Source organism: Centruroides vittatus, unplaced genomic scaffold (assembly GCF_030686945.1).
Source record: "Centruroides vittatus isolate TY-2023 unplaced genomic scaffold, ASM3068694v2 contig_1916, whole genome shotgun sequence".
NCBI classification, from domain to species: domain Eukaryota; kingdom Metazoa; phylum Arthropoda; class Arachnida; order Scorpiones; family Buthidae; genus Centruroides; species Centruroides vittatus.
Window position 1 is genome coordinate 715,798 of NW_027121179.1, and position 17,726 is coordinate 733,523.

General features: G+C 32.0%; 1 protein-coding gene across 1 annotated transcript in view; it reads left to right on the forward strand.

The window, feature by feature from the left end:
- The window catches only part of sls (sallimus), an 87,172-nt gene that overhangs the window by 39,172 nt on the left and 30,274 nt on the right, over positions 1–17,726 (forward strand). Inside the window, exons 64-106 of the mRNA XM_067264770.1 lie at positions 77–334; positions 935–1,078; positions 1,154–1,408; positions 1,484–1,627; positions 1,711–1,962; positions 2,038–2,181; positions 2,254–2,508; positions 2,592–2,735; positions 2,818–3,075; positions 3,238–3,381; positions 3,459–3,713; positions 3,807–3,950; positions 4,303–4,563; positions 4,647–4,790; positions 4,871–5,119; positions 5,387–5,530; positions 5,611–5,708; positions 5,789–5,963; positions 6,051–6,194; positions 6,264–6,833; positions 6,907–7,050; positions 7,133–7,534; positions 7,609–7,878; positions 8,208–8,351; positions 8,429–8,698; positions 8,813–8,956; positions 9,036–9,305; positions 9,395–9,538; positions 9,615–10,016; positions 10,084–10,174; positions 10,276–10,444; positions 10,539–10,725; positions 12,244–12,375; positions 12,450–12,541; positions 12,611–12,690; positions 12,762–12,969; positions 13,051–13,209; positions 13,303–13,432; positions 13,506–13,648; positions 13,725–13,890; positions 13,986–14,126; positions 14,205–14,393; positions 14,480–14,643. Coding sequence (XP_067120871.1) covers positions 77–334; positions 935–1,078; positions 1,154–1,408; positions 1,484–1,627; positions 1,711–1,962; positions 2,038–2,181; positions 2,254–2,508; positions 2,592–2,735; positions 2,818–3,075; positions 3,238–3,381; positions 3,459–3,713; positions 3,807–3,950; positions 4,303–4,563; positions 4,647–4,790; positions 4,871–5,119; positions 5,387–5,530; positions 5,611–5,708; positions 5,789–5,963; positions 6,051–6,194; positions 6,264–6,833; positions 6,907–7,050; positions 7,133–7,534; positions 7,609–7,878; positions 8,208–8,351; positions 8,429–8,698; positions 8,813–8,956; positions 9,036–9,305; positions 9,395–9,538; positions 9,615–10,016; positions 10,084–10,174; positions 10,276–10,444; positions 10,539–10,725; positions 12,244–12,375; positions 12,450–12,541; positions 12,611–12,690; positions 12,762–12,969; positions 13,051–13,209; positions 13,303–13,432; positions 13,506–13,648; positions 13,725–13,890; positions 13,986–14,126; positions 14,205–14,393; positions 14,480–14,643 — 8,423 coding nt within the window. The remainder of the gene's footprint in view (positions 1–76; positions 335–934; positions 1,079–1,153; positions 1,409–1,483; positions 1,628–1,710; positions 1,963–2,037; positions 2,182–2,253; positions 2,509–2,591; positions 2,736–2,817; positions 3,076–3,237; positions 3,382–3,458; positions 3,714–3,806; positions 3,951–4,302; positions 4,564–4,646; positions 4,791–4,870; positions 5,120–5,386; positions 5,531–5,610; positions 5,709–5,788; positions 5,964–6,050; positions 6,195–6,263; positions 6,834–6,906; positions 7,051–7,132; positions 7,535–7,608; positions 7,879–8,207; positions 8,352–8,428; positions 8,699–8,812; positions 8,957–9,035; positions 9,306–9,394; positions 9,539–9,614; positions 10,017–10,083; positions 10,175–10,275; positions 10,445–10,538; positions 10,726–12,243; positions 12,376–12,449; positions 12,542–12,610; positions 12,691–12,761; positions 12,970–13,050; positions 13,210–13,302; positions 13,433–13,505; positions 13,649–13,724; positions 13,891–13,985; positions 14,127–14,204; positions 14,394–14,479; positions 14,644–17,726) is intronic.

The following is a 17,726-nucleotide window of genomic DNA, read 5'->3' on the forward strand; positions in this document are numbered from 1 at the left end:
TTATAAGAACATCATTATAGAAATATTTTAATATATTTAAATTTACTTTATTTATGAGAAATATAATATTTATTAGCAACGAGTTCGTTGTTAATGGAAACTCAACATCCAGAGGGATTAGAGAAAATCCAATATCTAGAGGATACGAGTCGCTATAAGAGAGAAGTCACAGAGGAGGGTCTGATTACATCCAAACCTATTTTCATTACTCCTCTTACTGGTCGTGACAAGTTGATTGAAGGACAAAGCAGTCATTTAGAATGCCGTGTTGAACCATATCCGGATCCAACGATGAAAATAGAATGGTTTTTTAATGGAAAACCATTACAAACAGGTTAGATGATCATTTCAAATATAATAAATGATTTGTAAGTCATTTCAGTCATTCATAAGCTGATTATCAACAAAAATACATTTCTAGAAATTATTGTGAAGCAATGGCTGTACAGTAAGGTGCTAGCCTAGTACAATGGGTATTTGGGTTTGAACTGGATTTCCATAATTTGTTATAAGTAATATGGTTTGGGAGTTGTTTTCCATCCCTCACCTGTATTGGCTAGCCTCACTATAAGTTAGGACTGCATGGCAGATTAGCTTACATGTGTTTAATGTCTCACATTCACTAATCAGCCATGTAAATAAGCAATATAATGTATTTTATATATTTTGTTTAATTGTAATTATATGCAGAAATGCCAAAATGTTAGTTAACAATAGAAAAAAACAGCAAACAACATTTTTACAATAAACATAAATAAAAAAATGTATCATCATCATAATTTCCTAGATTAACATTCACATTTACATATCTAATTAGTGAATATATCCCACAAATTTGAAGACATACAAATCTTTTATTACAATTAATTATTAAAATATTTTGAATTAAAGACTAATAAGAAATACGTAAACAAATTATAAATTTAAATTACAGGTCATAGATTCCGCACTAGGTGTGATTTTGGCTTCGTCGCTTTAGACATATTAACTGTCTATGCAGAGGATTCTGGAGAATACATGGTTAGAGCAACAAATCAAGTAGGCACAGCAACATCTAGTGCTAAGATTACAGTAACTGGTAAATATTTCAATGATTTCAAAAAATACATTTGAGATATAAAATTTCATTATTAAATGATGTATATATCTATAGCCAAAAAATCCTTAATTTTGGAGTCTCAGCAACCTGACAGTTTGCAAAAGATAGAGTATCTCGAAGGCACCCGCTACAAACAGATGACGGAACAGGAAATAATATATAATCAAAAACCAGCTTTTGGAAGACCTCTCAACAACCTAGACAATTTAATAGAAAGTCAAAGTGCACATTTGGAAGCTACACTTACTCCAACAAATGATCCAAACATGAAAGTTGAGTGGTTCTTTAATGGAAGACCTATTCAACAAGGTATGTTATCATCACTTCCTTTATCTGTTTTTGAAATCAGAAGCCCTTTCTCATGAAAAAAACATGCAATTTCAGGTCATAGATTCAAGACTACATTCGATTTTGGTTACGTTGCATTGGATATCATGTATGTGTACTCTGAAGACAGTGGAACTTACATGTGTAAGGCAACAAATCTTGTAGGTGAAGCAGTCACAACATGCTCCATCCAGGTGAAAGGTATGAGATAAATATTAACATTTATAACTTTTTAAAACATTCAAATGAATTACTGTATCATTTAAAAAAAATTTTTATTTCAGCCAAGAGCACTATATATACAGAAACATACCATGAAGAAGGCTTAGAGAAAATACGTAAATTAGAAGAAACTTATGTTGAAAAAGTAGAAGAACAACCAATACTTAAACAGAGACCAGTGTTCATTACTCCATTAAACAGTTTGGATAACATAAAAGAAGGACAACCTGCCCATTTAGAATGTAGACTTCAACCAGTGAATGATCCTAATTTAAGAGTGGAGTGGTATGTGAATGGCATTGAAATTAAAACAGGTAGGTTATTCTAAAGTAAACACATGTGAATCTATTAAGAGAAGAAGAAAAATATATACTTTTTCGTAAATCTAGCTCATCGTTTCCGCACAACTCACGATTTTGGTTACGTGGCTTTGGACATTCTTTACTGTTATCCTGAAGACAGTGGAACATACATGTGTAAAGCTGTGAACGAATTAGGTGAAGCAGTAACTACATGCACTATAAAGGTTCAAGGTGAGTTATTACAAACTAATTTGCTGTAATTTATCTCGTAGTAGATTACAATAATAAAATGTTTTTTATCAGCACGCCGAAGTATTTATTATGACACTCAGCATCCTGAAGGTTTAGAAAAAATAAGAGAATTAGAATGCCAAACTAGGTATGAAACAATTGAAATTGAAGAAAGACCAATTTGTAAACCATACTTTACGACACAACTGCGTGGACTTACTGAACTAACAGAAGGTCAAAGTGCACATCTAGAATGTCAAGTAGAACCTGCTCATGATTCACAGCTAAAAATAGAATTCTTCCATAATGGAAAGCCACTAGAAGCTGGTAAATATTGAGAATATTAAATCTGAAATCTGAATTTTTTGTAAGATTTAAAACTTGTACTCATATTTATTTTTTAATATAAGCTTCAAGATTCCACATCACCTTTGACTTTGGATATGTGGCTCTTGACATCAGCCACATCCTTCCAGAAGATGAAGGCACATACACTGTCAAAGCCACAAACACACTCGGAGAAGCCGTTAGCTCTATCACAATAAGAATACACAGTATGAAGCTAATTTTTAAAATTTAACGATCTCTTCATTTTAAGTATAATTGCATTGTAATTACTTTCTTAATTGTTTGCAGGCAAGAGTGGTATAATATCTGAAACCCAACATCCTGAAGGATTAGCTAAAATACAAGCCTTAGAAGAGGAAACTGGATATAAACGAGAAGTTTATATTGAGCCAAGAACATGTCAAAGGCCAGTTTTTACTGCACCTCTTCAGAATCTAGACAACCTTATAGAAGGACAGAGTGCACATATGGAATGTCGTTTGATCCCAGTTGGTGACCCTACATTAAAAGTAGAATGGTTTTTCAACAATGAACCTCTTCAACCAGGTATATTATATGTTGTCTTTTATTCTATGATAAAATTTAACCAAAAGTCAAGAAATTTTTACTGAATTTCTAATGAAAATTGAATAAAATAGCAGATTTGAGACCACAAATTTCAGATAAATAATGAATATTTAAACTAATACTAAACTAATTTATTTAAAGGGTCAAGATTCCAAACTATACATGATTTTGGCTATGTTGCTCTGGATATCCAATATGTAAGACCAGATGATACAGGAGTATATATGTGTAGAGCTTCCAATGAATTAGGAGAGGCAGTAACAACTGCATCAATTAAAGTGAAATGTAAGTTAACGTAACATTCTTACTTATTTTTCACAATTTATAATGCCAAAATTTAACAATAATCAATTTTAATTTAGCCAAAGCTACAATTGAGCTGCAAACACAACATCCAGAAGGTTTAGAGAAGATTCAAAGATTGGAGAGTGATAAGGAATATCGTGGACCAGAAGCTCCAGAAACAGTATACGAGAAACCAGTCTTTACTAAACCTTTAACAGGACCAAGAGAACTTGTTGAAGGACAGGCTGGCCATTTTGAATGTTATGTTATACCTGTCGGTGATCCTAATTTATATCTCGAGTGGTACGTCAATGGAATTGAATTAAAAATGGGTATGTTACATTTGAAAATTTCAATTTATATCAAAATTCCAATAGGAAAGTAACAAAATTCAATTTATGAAAAATGATTTTTTTTATCTTTAGGATCACGTTATAAAGTAACACATGATTTTGGAATGGTGAATTTGGACATTGCTTCGGTAATTCCAGAAGATTCCGGTGTATACATGTGCAAAGCCATTAATAAAGCAGGAGAAGCAGTTACAACAACATCCTTGAAAGTTAAAGGTAAAACTCATGCATTTTAAAGTCTGAATGGAGGAATTAAAACAAAACCCAATGACTTGACATCAAGTTGGTTTCAAACTGTTATAATTTGTAGGCATATTAGAATCAGGGTTGTTGAGAGACTGATCAGATGTATGTAATATGTAATAAAAGGACACAGCATTTGCTGTGTCCTTTTATTACATATTACATACAGTCATCAGTAACTATGATCTAGCTTAATGAATTTCTTTGGCATGTTTCACAATATCAAGACAATTCATCATAGTCTATTTGGTGTTAAAGTTTCGGGTTATGCTTTAATTGCATCATTCTTTAAATGTTTACTCAAAACTTAATCATTTCTATTTAGCTCGACACAGTATACTGAGTGAAAGTCAATACCCAGAAGCTTTTGAAAAGACTCGAAAGTTTGAATATGATGCAGAACCCAAAATTTCTGAAACTTGGGTTGATATCGTCCCACCAAGAGCACCTTTCTTCACTCAGCATCTGACTAACATTGATAGAATAATGGAAGGACAGTACATCCACTTAGAAGCAAGAGTTGAACCTACAAATGATGAGAAACTAAAGATAGAATGGTATAAAAATGGCAAACAATTAATTTTAGGTAAATATATCTTTAATAATAATTGAATTTATTATAAATCCTCTATTTATAATTTTTAAATGATTAAAATTCATTTCAATCAGGTACACGCATAAGAACAACTTTCGATTTCGGATATGTAACATTAGATATAATTAGTGGTAGACCAGATGATTCTGGTATCTATACTTGTCGAGCTGTAAATGAAGTCGGTGAAGCAATTTCCACATGTACCATAAAAGTTGAAGGTAAAATATTAACTCATTATATGAACTCATAGAAAATTATAGATTATAAGTGGTATTTAAATTCCATTTTACTCCAATAGGAAGAGAAAGTATCCTTTTGGGATCACAACATCCTGAAAGTTTGCCTAAAATCCAAGAATTAGAATCTGTTCAGTTGGTCCATACTGAATATCCTGAGGCTGAATATGAAGCTCCCGTGTTTATTACACATTTGAACGATTTAGAACTAAGAGAAGGAGAATCGGCACATTTCGAATGTCAAGTCGAACCTTCTAGAGATCCAACACTTACCATTGAGTTCTTGGTTAATGGAAAAGTTTTACCAGCTGGTAAGAATTAAATATTTTATCATTCTATAAGACTGAATGATTGAAGTGGTTACTTCAATTATCCAGCTTCGTATTTTTGTCTGCTGCTCTGAGGGGTCAAAGGTTGAGATATGATGACCTCATTCCTTAATGCTCAGCAACTCCATTGTTGGATTAGTTAAAACTGTAATGGGCATAAAAATATCTCTCAGTATCTATAGGGCAGAAAGAATTATATAACTTAAATATATATGAATGAATATAATTAAATTTCATTAATAATTTCAGCTACTAAATTTACTGTGAAAAATGATTTTGGATTTATTACCTTGGACATATCTTACGTAATCACAGAAGATTCTGGTATATACACTTGCAGAGCAACAAATAACAAAGGTCAAGCCGTCACCACAGGATCACTAAAAGTTCATGGTAAATAAAAATGGATAGTGTTTGAAATATTTTTTATGCATTAAAAAAACTTTTCTAAAATATCAATTTTTATATTAAAGGCAAAGATGACATCATATATGCCACTCAACATCCTATGGGCCAAGAAGGATTATCAAAAGTTCGAGAAGTTGACCAAGCTTACATGACAAAATATCAAGTAAATGCACATTGTCGTGAATTTATAAAAAGGCAATCTACAGAAATTTCAGCGATTTTAAATGGCTGATTTCAATTTAGGTACCATATGAAGAAGCAGAAATTCAATATCCAAAACCAGTATTTGTAGTGCCTCTTCAAGCCAACTTCACGGTCAATGAAGGAGAAGGATTAAGATTAGAATGTAGGGTAGAACCTGCTGCTGATCCAAAACTTGGCATTGAGTGGTATTTTAATGGAAAACCACTTAGTTTGGGTAAATAATTTATTAAATCAATGGATTTTTTTTTAAATCAATATAATATGTTACTGTGCAAATCTAAACAGATTTTTGAAATTACAGGATCGCGTTTCATGTTTACCAATGACTTTGGGCAAGTGGTTATGGACATATCGGATCTTTGGCCTAGAGACTGTGGTGTATACACTTGTCGGGCATTTAACAAACAGGGAGAAGCTTTCACAACAACAACTATTACATGCATCAGTAAGTTTAAGTCAGAAAGAAAAATGTATATTTTAGAAATATATTCTAATTTATACAAATTTTAAATAGGCAAAAGCACAATTTATGAAGGAACTCTTCATCCAGAAGGCGAGAAAGGATTGGAAAGTATCCAGGTATTAGAAGAAGCTTTAATACGACAAGTAGATGTAACGGGTCCCGAAGAAGTTGGTCAACCACCCGTATTTACTTCACGATTCGAGAACTTGACAAATCTAACAGAAGGAGACATTGCGCACTTTGAAGCTACATTAACTCCTGCTGGTGACCAAACTATGGTGGTAGAATGGTTTTTCAAAGGAGAACCACTAAAAGTAGGTCATCGTATCCGCACCGTTCATGCCTTTGGCATGGTAGTGTTGGAAATCCTTGGAGTTTATCCTGAAGATACTGGTGAATACACATGTAGAGCTACTAACAAATGGGGATATGCAGAAATCACAGTAAATCTAGAATGTGTAGACATAGCTAGAGGACAGAAACCACGTTTCACAACTCAGTTACAGAGTTTAGTTGGACTGAAAGAAGGAGAGAGTGCTCATTTTGAATGCACATTAATTCCTGTTGGTGATCCTCATATGAGAGTCGAATGGTTCCACAATGGACAACCACTCAGACACAGTAAGTTTTATATTGAAACACATGTTATTAAAATATTATGCACATATTAAAACATTATTTCTTGTGTATTTAGGCTCTCGTATTAAGACTCTAAGTGATTTTGGATATGTTGTGATGGATATATCTTTTGTCCACGTGGAAGACAGTGGAGAATATGTATGTGTTGCCACTAACAAATTTGGATCTGATACAACAAGATGTATTATTGAATGTTCTGGTAAATTTTCTTGTTTTCTATATATATTTTTTATATGAATTTTCATAGATCTATAAATATATTTTAATATGATATATTATAGGTCATGGAAAGATATTTAGAGAATCATTACAGCCACAGAGTTTGGAAAAAATTGCCAAGTTAGAAGGATCATACACCCAGTATCGAAGCCAAATTTCAGTAGAGGGCATAAATCAACCACCTAAATTTGAAACACAAATCCAGCCCTTGCCGCACTTAGTTGAAGGTCAAAGTGCTCATTTTGAAGCTCAGTTAACACCAATAAATGATCCTAACATGAAAGTAGAATGGTTCTTTAATGGAAAACTTCTAAGCTCAGGCCATCGATTTAGAACATTCCATGATTTTGGAATTGTCATTTTGGACCTTCTTTATTGCTATGCAGAAGATAGCGGAGAATATATGTGCAAAGCAACAAATAGACTGGGCACAGATATTACTAAAACAACTTTAATTTGTAAATGTATGTTGCGTTTAATTTATTATTTAATAAATTTTATTACATTTACTTATAATTGAATATATTTTTTTTTATAGCAAAAAGTTCTATCATATTAGACCCTCAATTACCACCAGAAATGGCAGGAGGAAATGAAAGAATCATGCAGTTAGAGGAATCATTATATCGTTCTCGTAGAGAGTATGTTGACGATCAGAGAAGAGAAGCACCGAGATTCACGGTTCCTTTAGAAAATCTGTCCAATTTAAGAGAAGGTGAAAATGCTCATCTTGAAGCCAGACTTATTCCAACAGATGATCCAGAACTGAGAGTGGAATGGTTTAGAGATGGAAAACCTTTACGAGCTGGTAAAGTTTATAATTAATCTAAGGAATTGTCCATAAATTACGTATTTCATATCTTTGATCAATCCTCTTAATTGTACTAAGGAATAATACAGAGCATGGGGTATTAATTACGTGTATAATATACAAAGCAGTGACAAACAATCCAGTTTGCTATGCAACACTTCAGAAACAAAAATGAATCCTTAAAAATGAAAACACTCCCAGCATAGTAACAGCTATCTGCATACCCACTCACCCATATCTACATTACATAATTCATGGACAGCCCTAATAATAACAACAACAATTAAAATTCCCAATATCATAACTAATTCATTATTTACCAATAGGTACTCGTATTCGTCCCATTCACGATTTTGGTTTTGTTGTGCTGGAAATCAGTCCAGTATATCCAGAAGACAGCGGTTTATATTCTTGCAGAGCAACAAACAGAGTTGGTGAAGCCGTTACCACATGCACTGTTAAATGTGAAGGTGAGTATTATTATTAATAACTGTGACTTAAATCTATAAAGTATTTTATATTTATAAAATATTTAAAAATCATAAAGGCAAAAGAAGCATTATTTTGGAAACCCAACTTCCTGAGGGAATGGAAACTGGAATTGAGAAAATTGCCAAATTTGAAGAAATATCAGATAAGAGATTAGCGGAACAATGGATGGATGTTGATGTTTCTCAACCACCAAAATTTCTCACACCTATAGAAGATCAAACACTACCAGAAAATGCTTTGGCTCACTTTGAATGCAGACTCGTTCCTACTAATGATCCATCGATGAGAGTGGAATGGTTCCATAATGGCAAACCTCTCATCACAGGTATTGCATGAATTTATTACCTTAAAATAGCTCAAATTTTTATGTTTAATGGTTTAAAACAGCTTAGTAAAATGAAATGGAGCTAATGTAATCGTTTTATAAACTTGCCAACAGGTTCAAGAGTAAAAACCATCAGCGATTTTGGATTCGTAATTTTGGAAATTGCTGGAGTTTACTCAAGAGATTCGGGAACATACACTTGTAAAGCAATAAATAAAATTGGAGAAGCAACAGTATCTGCTAAATTAACAATAAAAGGTATGATAGTTATAAATTCACTCCTAAAAATTTAGAATTTCATTTTGATACGAATTTTAAAGTAAAACATTTGTTATAGTCAAACAATCCGTAATTATGGAACCTCAACTTCCTCATGAATGGCGATCTGGAACTGAAAGTTTGCAGAAATTAGAAGAATCAATGTATCAGACAAAAGAGGTTATATATGATGAAGGTGCAAAGATGCCTCCACATTTTATTACTCAAATACAAGACTTGGTTGATAAGGTTGAAGGAGATTCTGCAAGATTTGATTGTCGTTTGGAACCTGTTGGTGATCCACATATGAAAGTTGAGTGGTTCTTAAATGGCAAGCCTCTTACAACAGGTAAACATTTGTTATACCCTTATTATTATTATTATTATTATAAATATATTAATGCTTATAATTTTAAATTATTTTTGCTTTTTTTCTAGGCACTCGTGTACACACTGTTGATGATTTTGGTTTTGTTGTTCTTGAAATTGATTGGTTGTTCCCTCGTGATTCTGGAGAATACCTCTGTCGTGCCACTAACAAATATGGCTCTGATACTACGAAAGCAGTTCTCAAAATCAAAAGTAAATTTTGGAAATAATAACTTAATGTTTTTGTATAAATTATTGTTATTGAAAATTTTCTTTTATCTTTACTCAGGCAAGAGAGATATCATTATGGATAGTCAACTTCCAGAAGGAATGTCTGCAGAAAAACTCAGGGATCTGGAATATCCACCAGCATATGAAGCACCCAGTGAAGAAACACCTTTGCAACCTCCTCGTTTCGTGACGCAGATCCAACCACAAGAAAACCTTCACGAAGGAGATAGCGTACATTTCGAGTGCAGATTAGAACCAATCAATGATCCTAAACTGAGGGTTGAATGGTATCATAATGGACAACCATTGAGATCGGGTCATCGTTTCAAAACTACTCATGATTTTGGATTTGTTGCTCTTGATATTCTTTATGTATATGCCGAAGATTCTGGTGAATATGTTGCAAGAGCTGTTAATGAATTAGGGGAGGATACAACTAAAACAACATTGAAATGCAAAGGTATATTCAAATTATTTTAAATATTGTTGAATTATTTATTATATATTTCAAAGTATTTTCTCAACAGGTAAACCACCATTGATATATGGAACACAACTGCCCAAAGAAATGGAAAGTGGTGTGCAGAAAATTGCAGAAATGGAAGCTTCCTGGCAAAGGTAAAATTATAAGTATTGTAAGATTTAACTGTTGAATATAAAGGAAAAAATGAGTTTAGATAGTATTTGAAAATAAAACTAAAATACTATTTTTATTAAAGAGTGGAATATCCAGAAGATGTACCACAAGAAAGAGCACCTCCAGTATTTGTTATGAAACCAGAGCCACAGAACGTTGTTGAAGGAGAGTGGGCCAAATTCTGCTGCCGTGTAACCGGTTATCCAAGACCACGTATTATGTGGGTTCTCAATGGTAACACTGTCGTCACTGTAAGTAAAATTACATCCATTATCATCAATTATATAATAATTTCATTATATTCATAATGTCAACAATTTATAAATTTTTTGCAATTTATCCTAGGGATCACGTTATAAGTTAACATATGATGGCATATACCACTTAGACATACCAAAAGCTAGACAATATGATCAAGGTAAAGTAGAAGTCTATGCCAGAAATGCAGTCGGAGAGGCATGCTGTTGGACGACATTAGAAGTAAGACCACGACATGACGACTACCGACTCGTTTTGAAAAATTCTCCGAGACGTAAGTGGAAGGCTGCGACATTAATCTTTAAGTGTAGTCTGCGTGTGAATGGATGGGTGTGTGTTGATGCTTGTACGAGTCTTACAATGTTTCACACTATAATATTTCATGTATACAACTAAGATGACATTAACAACTTTTGTTGCACGGGCAAAACAACTATTGCTTCTCTTTTCAGTTAAACACAGAACTCTGCTTATGACTAATCAAAATTAATTCTAAAAGCTTATTTATAAACTTCATGCTAAAATTAAACAACAATTTAATGTATATAATTAAAAATTATTAACTAAAATTTAATTTAAAATCAAAACACATACATTTAGTCAAAACAGCTGACTAAAATATTGATTTAAAAAAGGAGTAAATTAATTATCTATATAAATTTTTTAAAATTGAATTGTACTGGATTAAATTAAACTAAAAATTCTTACAAAAGAAGTTGGATGACCATCCTTATGGCATAAGGAGAATACTTTCAATCCTTCAGTAACCTCTACATCCATCAGAGGAACCATAAAAACTGATGATCTAATTGGATTTGATAGTATCATAAAACATAATTACATACATTTTTAAACTTATACAACTATAAGGATCAATTATTACAAAATTATCTGTGTGTTTCTTTGACTTATACATCCTCTCTGTATTTTAAGTGTGATTATTGAACATTATTACAATTAGTGGTAAATATGGTCATAAAAATGATGAAGAGATTCCTATAAATCAACTTTGAAACACTACTTGTATCAATTTGAAATTACTATTGCATGTTCTATGTTTCAATGCTGATCAATTTAATTATGATGTGTATACAGACAAACAGTTCAGTATTCTACACATCTTTACATTATTATAGGTTTTCATTTGCTGTATCAATAGATTTTATCAATGGAAATTTACCTCTAAACAATTCACATATGAACTCAGAACTGGAATTCCTATGCAATATGAGAAATTATCACTTACATACAATTAATACAAAACTCTTCTTACACTCAAATACTCAAATTCAATAACAATTTATATATCTATATATATATACTTAGTTTTAAAAATCAAACATAAAACTAATAAAGTATGAAGCATGTTAATGAATTATGCCAAGCAAATCCGAGAAGATGTAAATATATTTTGCCAATTAACCAATGATTATTCTGAAGAAACTACAAAAGCTTTGCCGCTTCATTCTTCGGCTGCTGATTCTTCTTGCACGCTCTCTATCTTGCTCACATCAATGACTCGGAAATCTGGATTATATAGGTATGATTTCTGTCAATACTTTTCTACTAATGAATACTTTTGCATGCCTTCTATATGTGCAATATGTTTATAATAATCATTTCAGCTGCTGTTCAGGATTTATAAACTGAGTGTTTTGTGAAATGACAGGTTTTTCTACTGAAAATATTTTTTTTTTTTGGTATAATTTTGTCATCCAGGAAATTCTGTTGAAGGGAAATGGATTTTAGGAATATTAATTACACAGTTTTTAACACATTTGTTTTTCTGCAGCATGGTATGACAGTGAAATTAGATCTTACCAGCATCAGCGTCAAGAATGCGAACTGGAGGATGTATTTGAAGAAAAGCTTACACCCGGTGGAACTCGTATTGACGTGTGGCACACGGAGGAGAGCGAAGAAGGTATATATTATTCTAAATATTTACAACTTTTAACTTTTAATATTGTAAAATTTAAATAAATTCTTGTTTTAAAGGTGATCATATCAAAGGAAAGAAAAGATTAGAGGAGGAAGAACTGAAAAAACTTCAACCTGAAGTGAAACGTTATAAATCTGAAGCAATCTATGTAAGTACTTTATGGTCCTCATTTTATAAAAGTATATACTAAATATATCAAATATGTAATTATCTATAGTATGATGAAAAAACTGGTGAAAAACGAGTGGAACAACAATCCCAAGTACAGTATATGGCTAAGACATATGAATCACAAATGTAAGTATTGTTAGATTTTTGATACGTTATGCTCTCTCTATCATTTATTAAGTTTTGGATATAAATTTTAGCGACAGTAAAACAATACAGTTTCCACAACCTCCTCCAACATCTCCCGAAAGTACAGTTTATGGTAAAGAAGTTCATGTTTCTAAACAAAAACAAACACAAAAAGAAGTTCAAGGTGATTTAGAAATAACCCGTCACACAACCGTAACAGAAACAGTGGAACAGGAACATAAAGCAAAAACAAAAGAAAGAAAAGTTGCTGGACCAGTTGTAAGTATATTATAATTAGTTAATATTTTTTCTGGAGTGGATTATAATGCAAATTAATTAATTTTGTATGAATTTTTGTAGCCCGAATCAAAGTCACCAGTGTTCACCAAGAAAATCCAACCGTGTAGAGTATTTGAAGGTGAATCTGGTAAATTTGAATGTATATTCACTGGAACACCGACTCCAAATATCACCTGGTTTAGAGAAAACTTCCCTATTCAAAATTCTAAAGATTTCCAGGTACGAATCTTTGCGCATTCATCCATGGAATGATGATATTCGGAAGAAATATTCGTAACGTTTTGTTTTATAATTTTTTAATTGTGTATTTAGATTACTACAACTGATAAGAAATCTACTTTGGTCATTCGTGAAGTATACCTAGAAGACAGTGGTGTATTCTCGGTGAAAGCAGAAAATCGTGGTGGGTCAGCAAAGAGCTCTGCAAATTTAGTTGTAGAAGGTGAGTTTTCATAAACAGTAGATTAAATCTTACTATTTCTATAATTATATATGCATGTTTTATTGATTATCAGAGAGAAAAGAACAAAAGAGAGGTGGAGTAGTACCGCCAAATTTCAATCGCACCATTCAAAGCTGTTCAACAAAATCTGGACAGCTGGTTCGCCTTGATGCAAAAGTGAGCGGATCAAAACCATTTGATGTCTATTGGTTAAAGGTAACTCGAATTTTTATTGCAATAACATAAGTTCTATATTTTAGTTTATTAATAATGAAAATAAAAATGTTTTCAGAATGGAAAGAAAGTTGTTCCTGACATTACACACAAATTATTAGAAGAAGACGATCTCTATACATTGTTAATATTAGAAGCTGTCAATGAAGATGCAGGTTCGTACGAATGTGTTGCTATCAATAAGGCTGGAGAAGCTCGTTGTCAAGCCAATGTTATTATTGAATGTAAGTTTCAAACTATTTTTTATTAATATAATCAAAAAGCTTGATTATTTCAATATTTTTATAATAAAAATTGTCATTTTTCAATGTTTTAATAGCTCCAACTAAACCAAAAGCAGCTGTTTCTAAAGATCAAGGAAAAGAAAGTAAAGTTCCTGAAGTTGTAGATCCATTGAAAGATCTAACTGTAAAAGAAGGACAATCTGCTGTGTTCCAGTGTAAAATATCAGGAACACCAGGTGAGTATCTCTTTATACTAATTAACAAAATCAAGTTTTTCGAATTTTAAATAATGACAATTCTTATAATTTAAATAGCACCCCAAGTCAAGTGGTACAGAGGAGACACTCTAGTCAAACAATCTCGTTACTTCCGCATGTCAACAGAAAAAGATATTTATTCGCTCCGTATATCAGAGGCCTTTCCCGAAGACGAAGGTGTATATAAGTGTGTAGCCTCGAATTCTGCTGGCATGATTACAACAAGTGCAAATTTAAAAGTTATAGGTAAAGAAAGTTTTGTTTCTTAAAAAAAAAATCATCATTTTTACATCACAGATATAATTGGTAAACTGTTTCTTTTTGTTTTGCAGTGCCGGAATCGACCGAAGTACCTCCCTCTCTAAATCCACTGGCAGATTTGAAAGTACCTGAAGGTACTCCAGCTAGGTTTGTAACATCTGTAACAGGAACACCAACACCTAAAATTACATGGTACAGAGAAGGAGCAATCATAAAACCAACAAGAGATTTCCAAGTATGTTTCTATTTTGTTTTTAATCTCTGTTAATTTAATTACTTAACAGATGAAGCTAAAAATCCAGTAATGACAAAGTTATGAACTGCTAGTTCAGATTAGTTCTCTTTTTTTACTCTTTCCACTCTGTGGGTGCTATGTGGGCTTGATTAAAAAGCCCTCTATAGGGTGGCTGAGGTTTTTTTTTTTTGACCTGTTTGGATTCATTCTCAGGTCCCCAGAGTGGTAGTCTGACACCTCAACTACTTTGCTATCTGATTGAGATTAGTTATATTGATAAAAATACTCAGGATTTCTAAAATCAGTAATTTAACTATTGATAACTGGGACCAGATAACAAAAAGTGGTTATTACATCAGCCTGTTGCACGGAGGACCAGGATTTAAGTCTGGATCAGATCCTCAAATTATGTTGGCTTATGGGTCCAGTTGAACGTGAGAAAAAGTCTTCATTGTTTGCAGGAAAGACAGCATAGTTTAAAAGTTTTTTTAATGTTGTCAATAAACTCAGCAAAAGAAGAAAAATAAATTATTTACATTTTAGTTCTTGTAAATTATTACAATTTTTACTATTTATCTCCAAATGCAAATTATGGTTATTTAATAACAATTTATTCTTTTCGTATTATATATCTCTGAAATTATATTTATTAATTAGTTCATATAATATATTTTGTATTTTATATACAAATTATTGCAAGATAATTGAACCAAATATTAATACACCCCGTAGCGTACAATCAGTTTTTTTTTCTGTGCTTTCAGAAGAAAAATTGTCATTATCGGAGTCCAAATCTCACAGATCTCTCTGTATTTTTAAACAGTTCTGAAACTTAAACGTAAAACTTAACTTCAATTCAAATATTGTTAAGTTTAAGAATTGTTTGAAAATGCAGAACATATTCTATGAGATTTGGACTCTGATGATAGACAAGAAGTGTCTGAAAGTACTTAGTAGAAAAATTTATCAAACTCCGTAAGCAGAAACCTAATGTGACTTAAATAAGCCGTGTAAAATTGCTGTTTTGTTAGTTAGACATATGATAATAAGTAATGTTCTACTGCAAAACCAAAGACAATTTTAAAGAAGTTATAGAACCATTGATTGATATTTATCATGTAAAACACTTAGGAAGTTTCCTCATAGATTAAGTAGATAATAAGCATTAGTAATGTTAATATACTATTATTTGTTTTTATAGCATTTCTAAGAAACTTTCACTTTTGTTTTACAACTTGCTAAATAATTATTTTCTAAGAAGAACTAGATAGGTTGACCATAACATTTACAATCCAACCAGGAACATATTTCACAGTCAGTGGAAAAGGGTCTAAAACTAATTGAACTTCAGTTATTTTTTTAAAATTTATTTATTTATTGATCTATTCAAAAATTGATTTTACAATAAAATATTAAAAACAGACAAAAACAGGGACAGTCCCTGGAAATTGGGAACATCGGTCACCCTAATCTAGGTTTAAATCCATTGTTGTATGTACGGGGCCACCCAGAGGGTAATGGGACCGAGGACAAAATACATATTGGGATTTTATAACAAATTACTTCCTTTACTTTATTTTTTTGTTCAAATTATTGCATTATTGTGTAGGACCCCAAAGTTCCTTCTGCCCCTTTCTGGACATCCATGAGTAAAGGAATGATATGAAGAATTCTTTAGTGAATTATCTTGTGATACTCTGCAGTATATTAAAAATATTTACATGATAAAAGTCCAAAATTTAGCTCTTTTGGAGTTTAAATTGCTTTAGAACAATTAAATAAATTTTTTATATGTATAACATTTATATTATATAAATAGGCATTAGATTTAAGTTTGGTTTCCGATGAGCATAAAAATTACATCTGATGGTCGAATGGCCAGTGTGGTTAAGTCATCTATCTACCAATCTGGGTAACTCTCCGGGAATTTTCACAGATGGTTTGTCCCAAATATGTTGGACCTCATCCCTCATTGTTCGACCAAACCTACGATATGAAAAATTAGGCCCTTTTAGTGTCCACAGGGCACAGTTTTAAAAAAATAAAGACCATGATATGATCTTTATTTTTTAATTGTATGCTTCTTTAAATGTAACTATAATGTAAATAGCAAAGATAAGTTTTTGCCACTTTGGCTATTTTGCAGTTTATCATAAAAGTACATTTTCCATGTCATATGATTTCTAATTTTAACCATTTATGAAAACAATGTTTATTTAAATGATGGAATATCTATGGTAATTTGTTTAATACCATCATGCATTTGATATGTCTATGTACTTTGTCATAAGCAGATAACAGTTCAATTGATTCATTTTCATTATATGTAACTTTCAGAAAAGTATTGATTGTTCTCATGGTGATTTAGGTTTAAAAATTCAATTACAGAATTATAATACAGTAGAGAGTCGAAAATCGGAATCAATGGGGACTGGTGTTGTTCCGATTAGTCATTTGTTCCGATTACCCATTATGTACGAAAAAATACATTAACCTGTCCGATGTTCAAATTTTTCTCCGTTGCGTGTCGCTTCGTGTTGAATTTTCGTCGATTTTAAGCCTAACGAAAATTTTTATAATAATAATCGAGGCTATCGTATCGTTAAAAATTATTTCTACATTTTGTACAAACAAAATAAAAACATGAAAATTATACTTTAGAAGTAAATTTAGTATCAAAGACGTTCAATTCAGCACGACACAGTCGACTGAAAATCGTGCCGATTACCGGCGATTCTGATTACCAGTGTTCCGATTAACGACGCTCTACTGTATTTCCAAGAAAAATTCATTATTGCATGATTTTCAAAATATAATCATATTCTCATATTTAAATCTAATGGCTAGTTTGGATTCTTATAATTTTATTTTCTTGCTTGATAATTTGAAATTAATTTTTTTTAATTTTTGGCTCTTTCTACTTTGTGGGCACTAAAGCCTTTTTTCCTTACCCGTTGTGGGGTGGCAAGGTTGTAACAGATAGGGCCAAGATTCAATCTGGATTCTTGGAGCAGTAGACTGATGCCTTAATCTCCATGGCCATTTGGCTGTTGATACTTATAATTCTTTCAAGTCATTGGAAA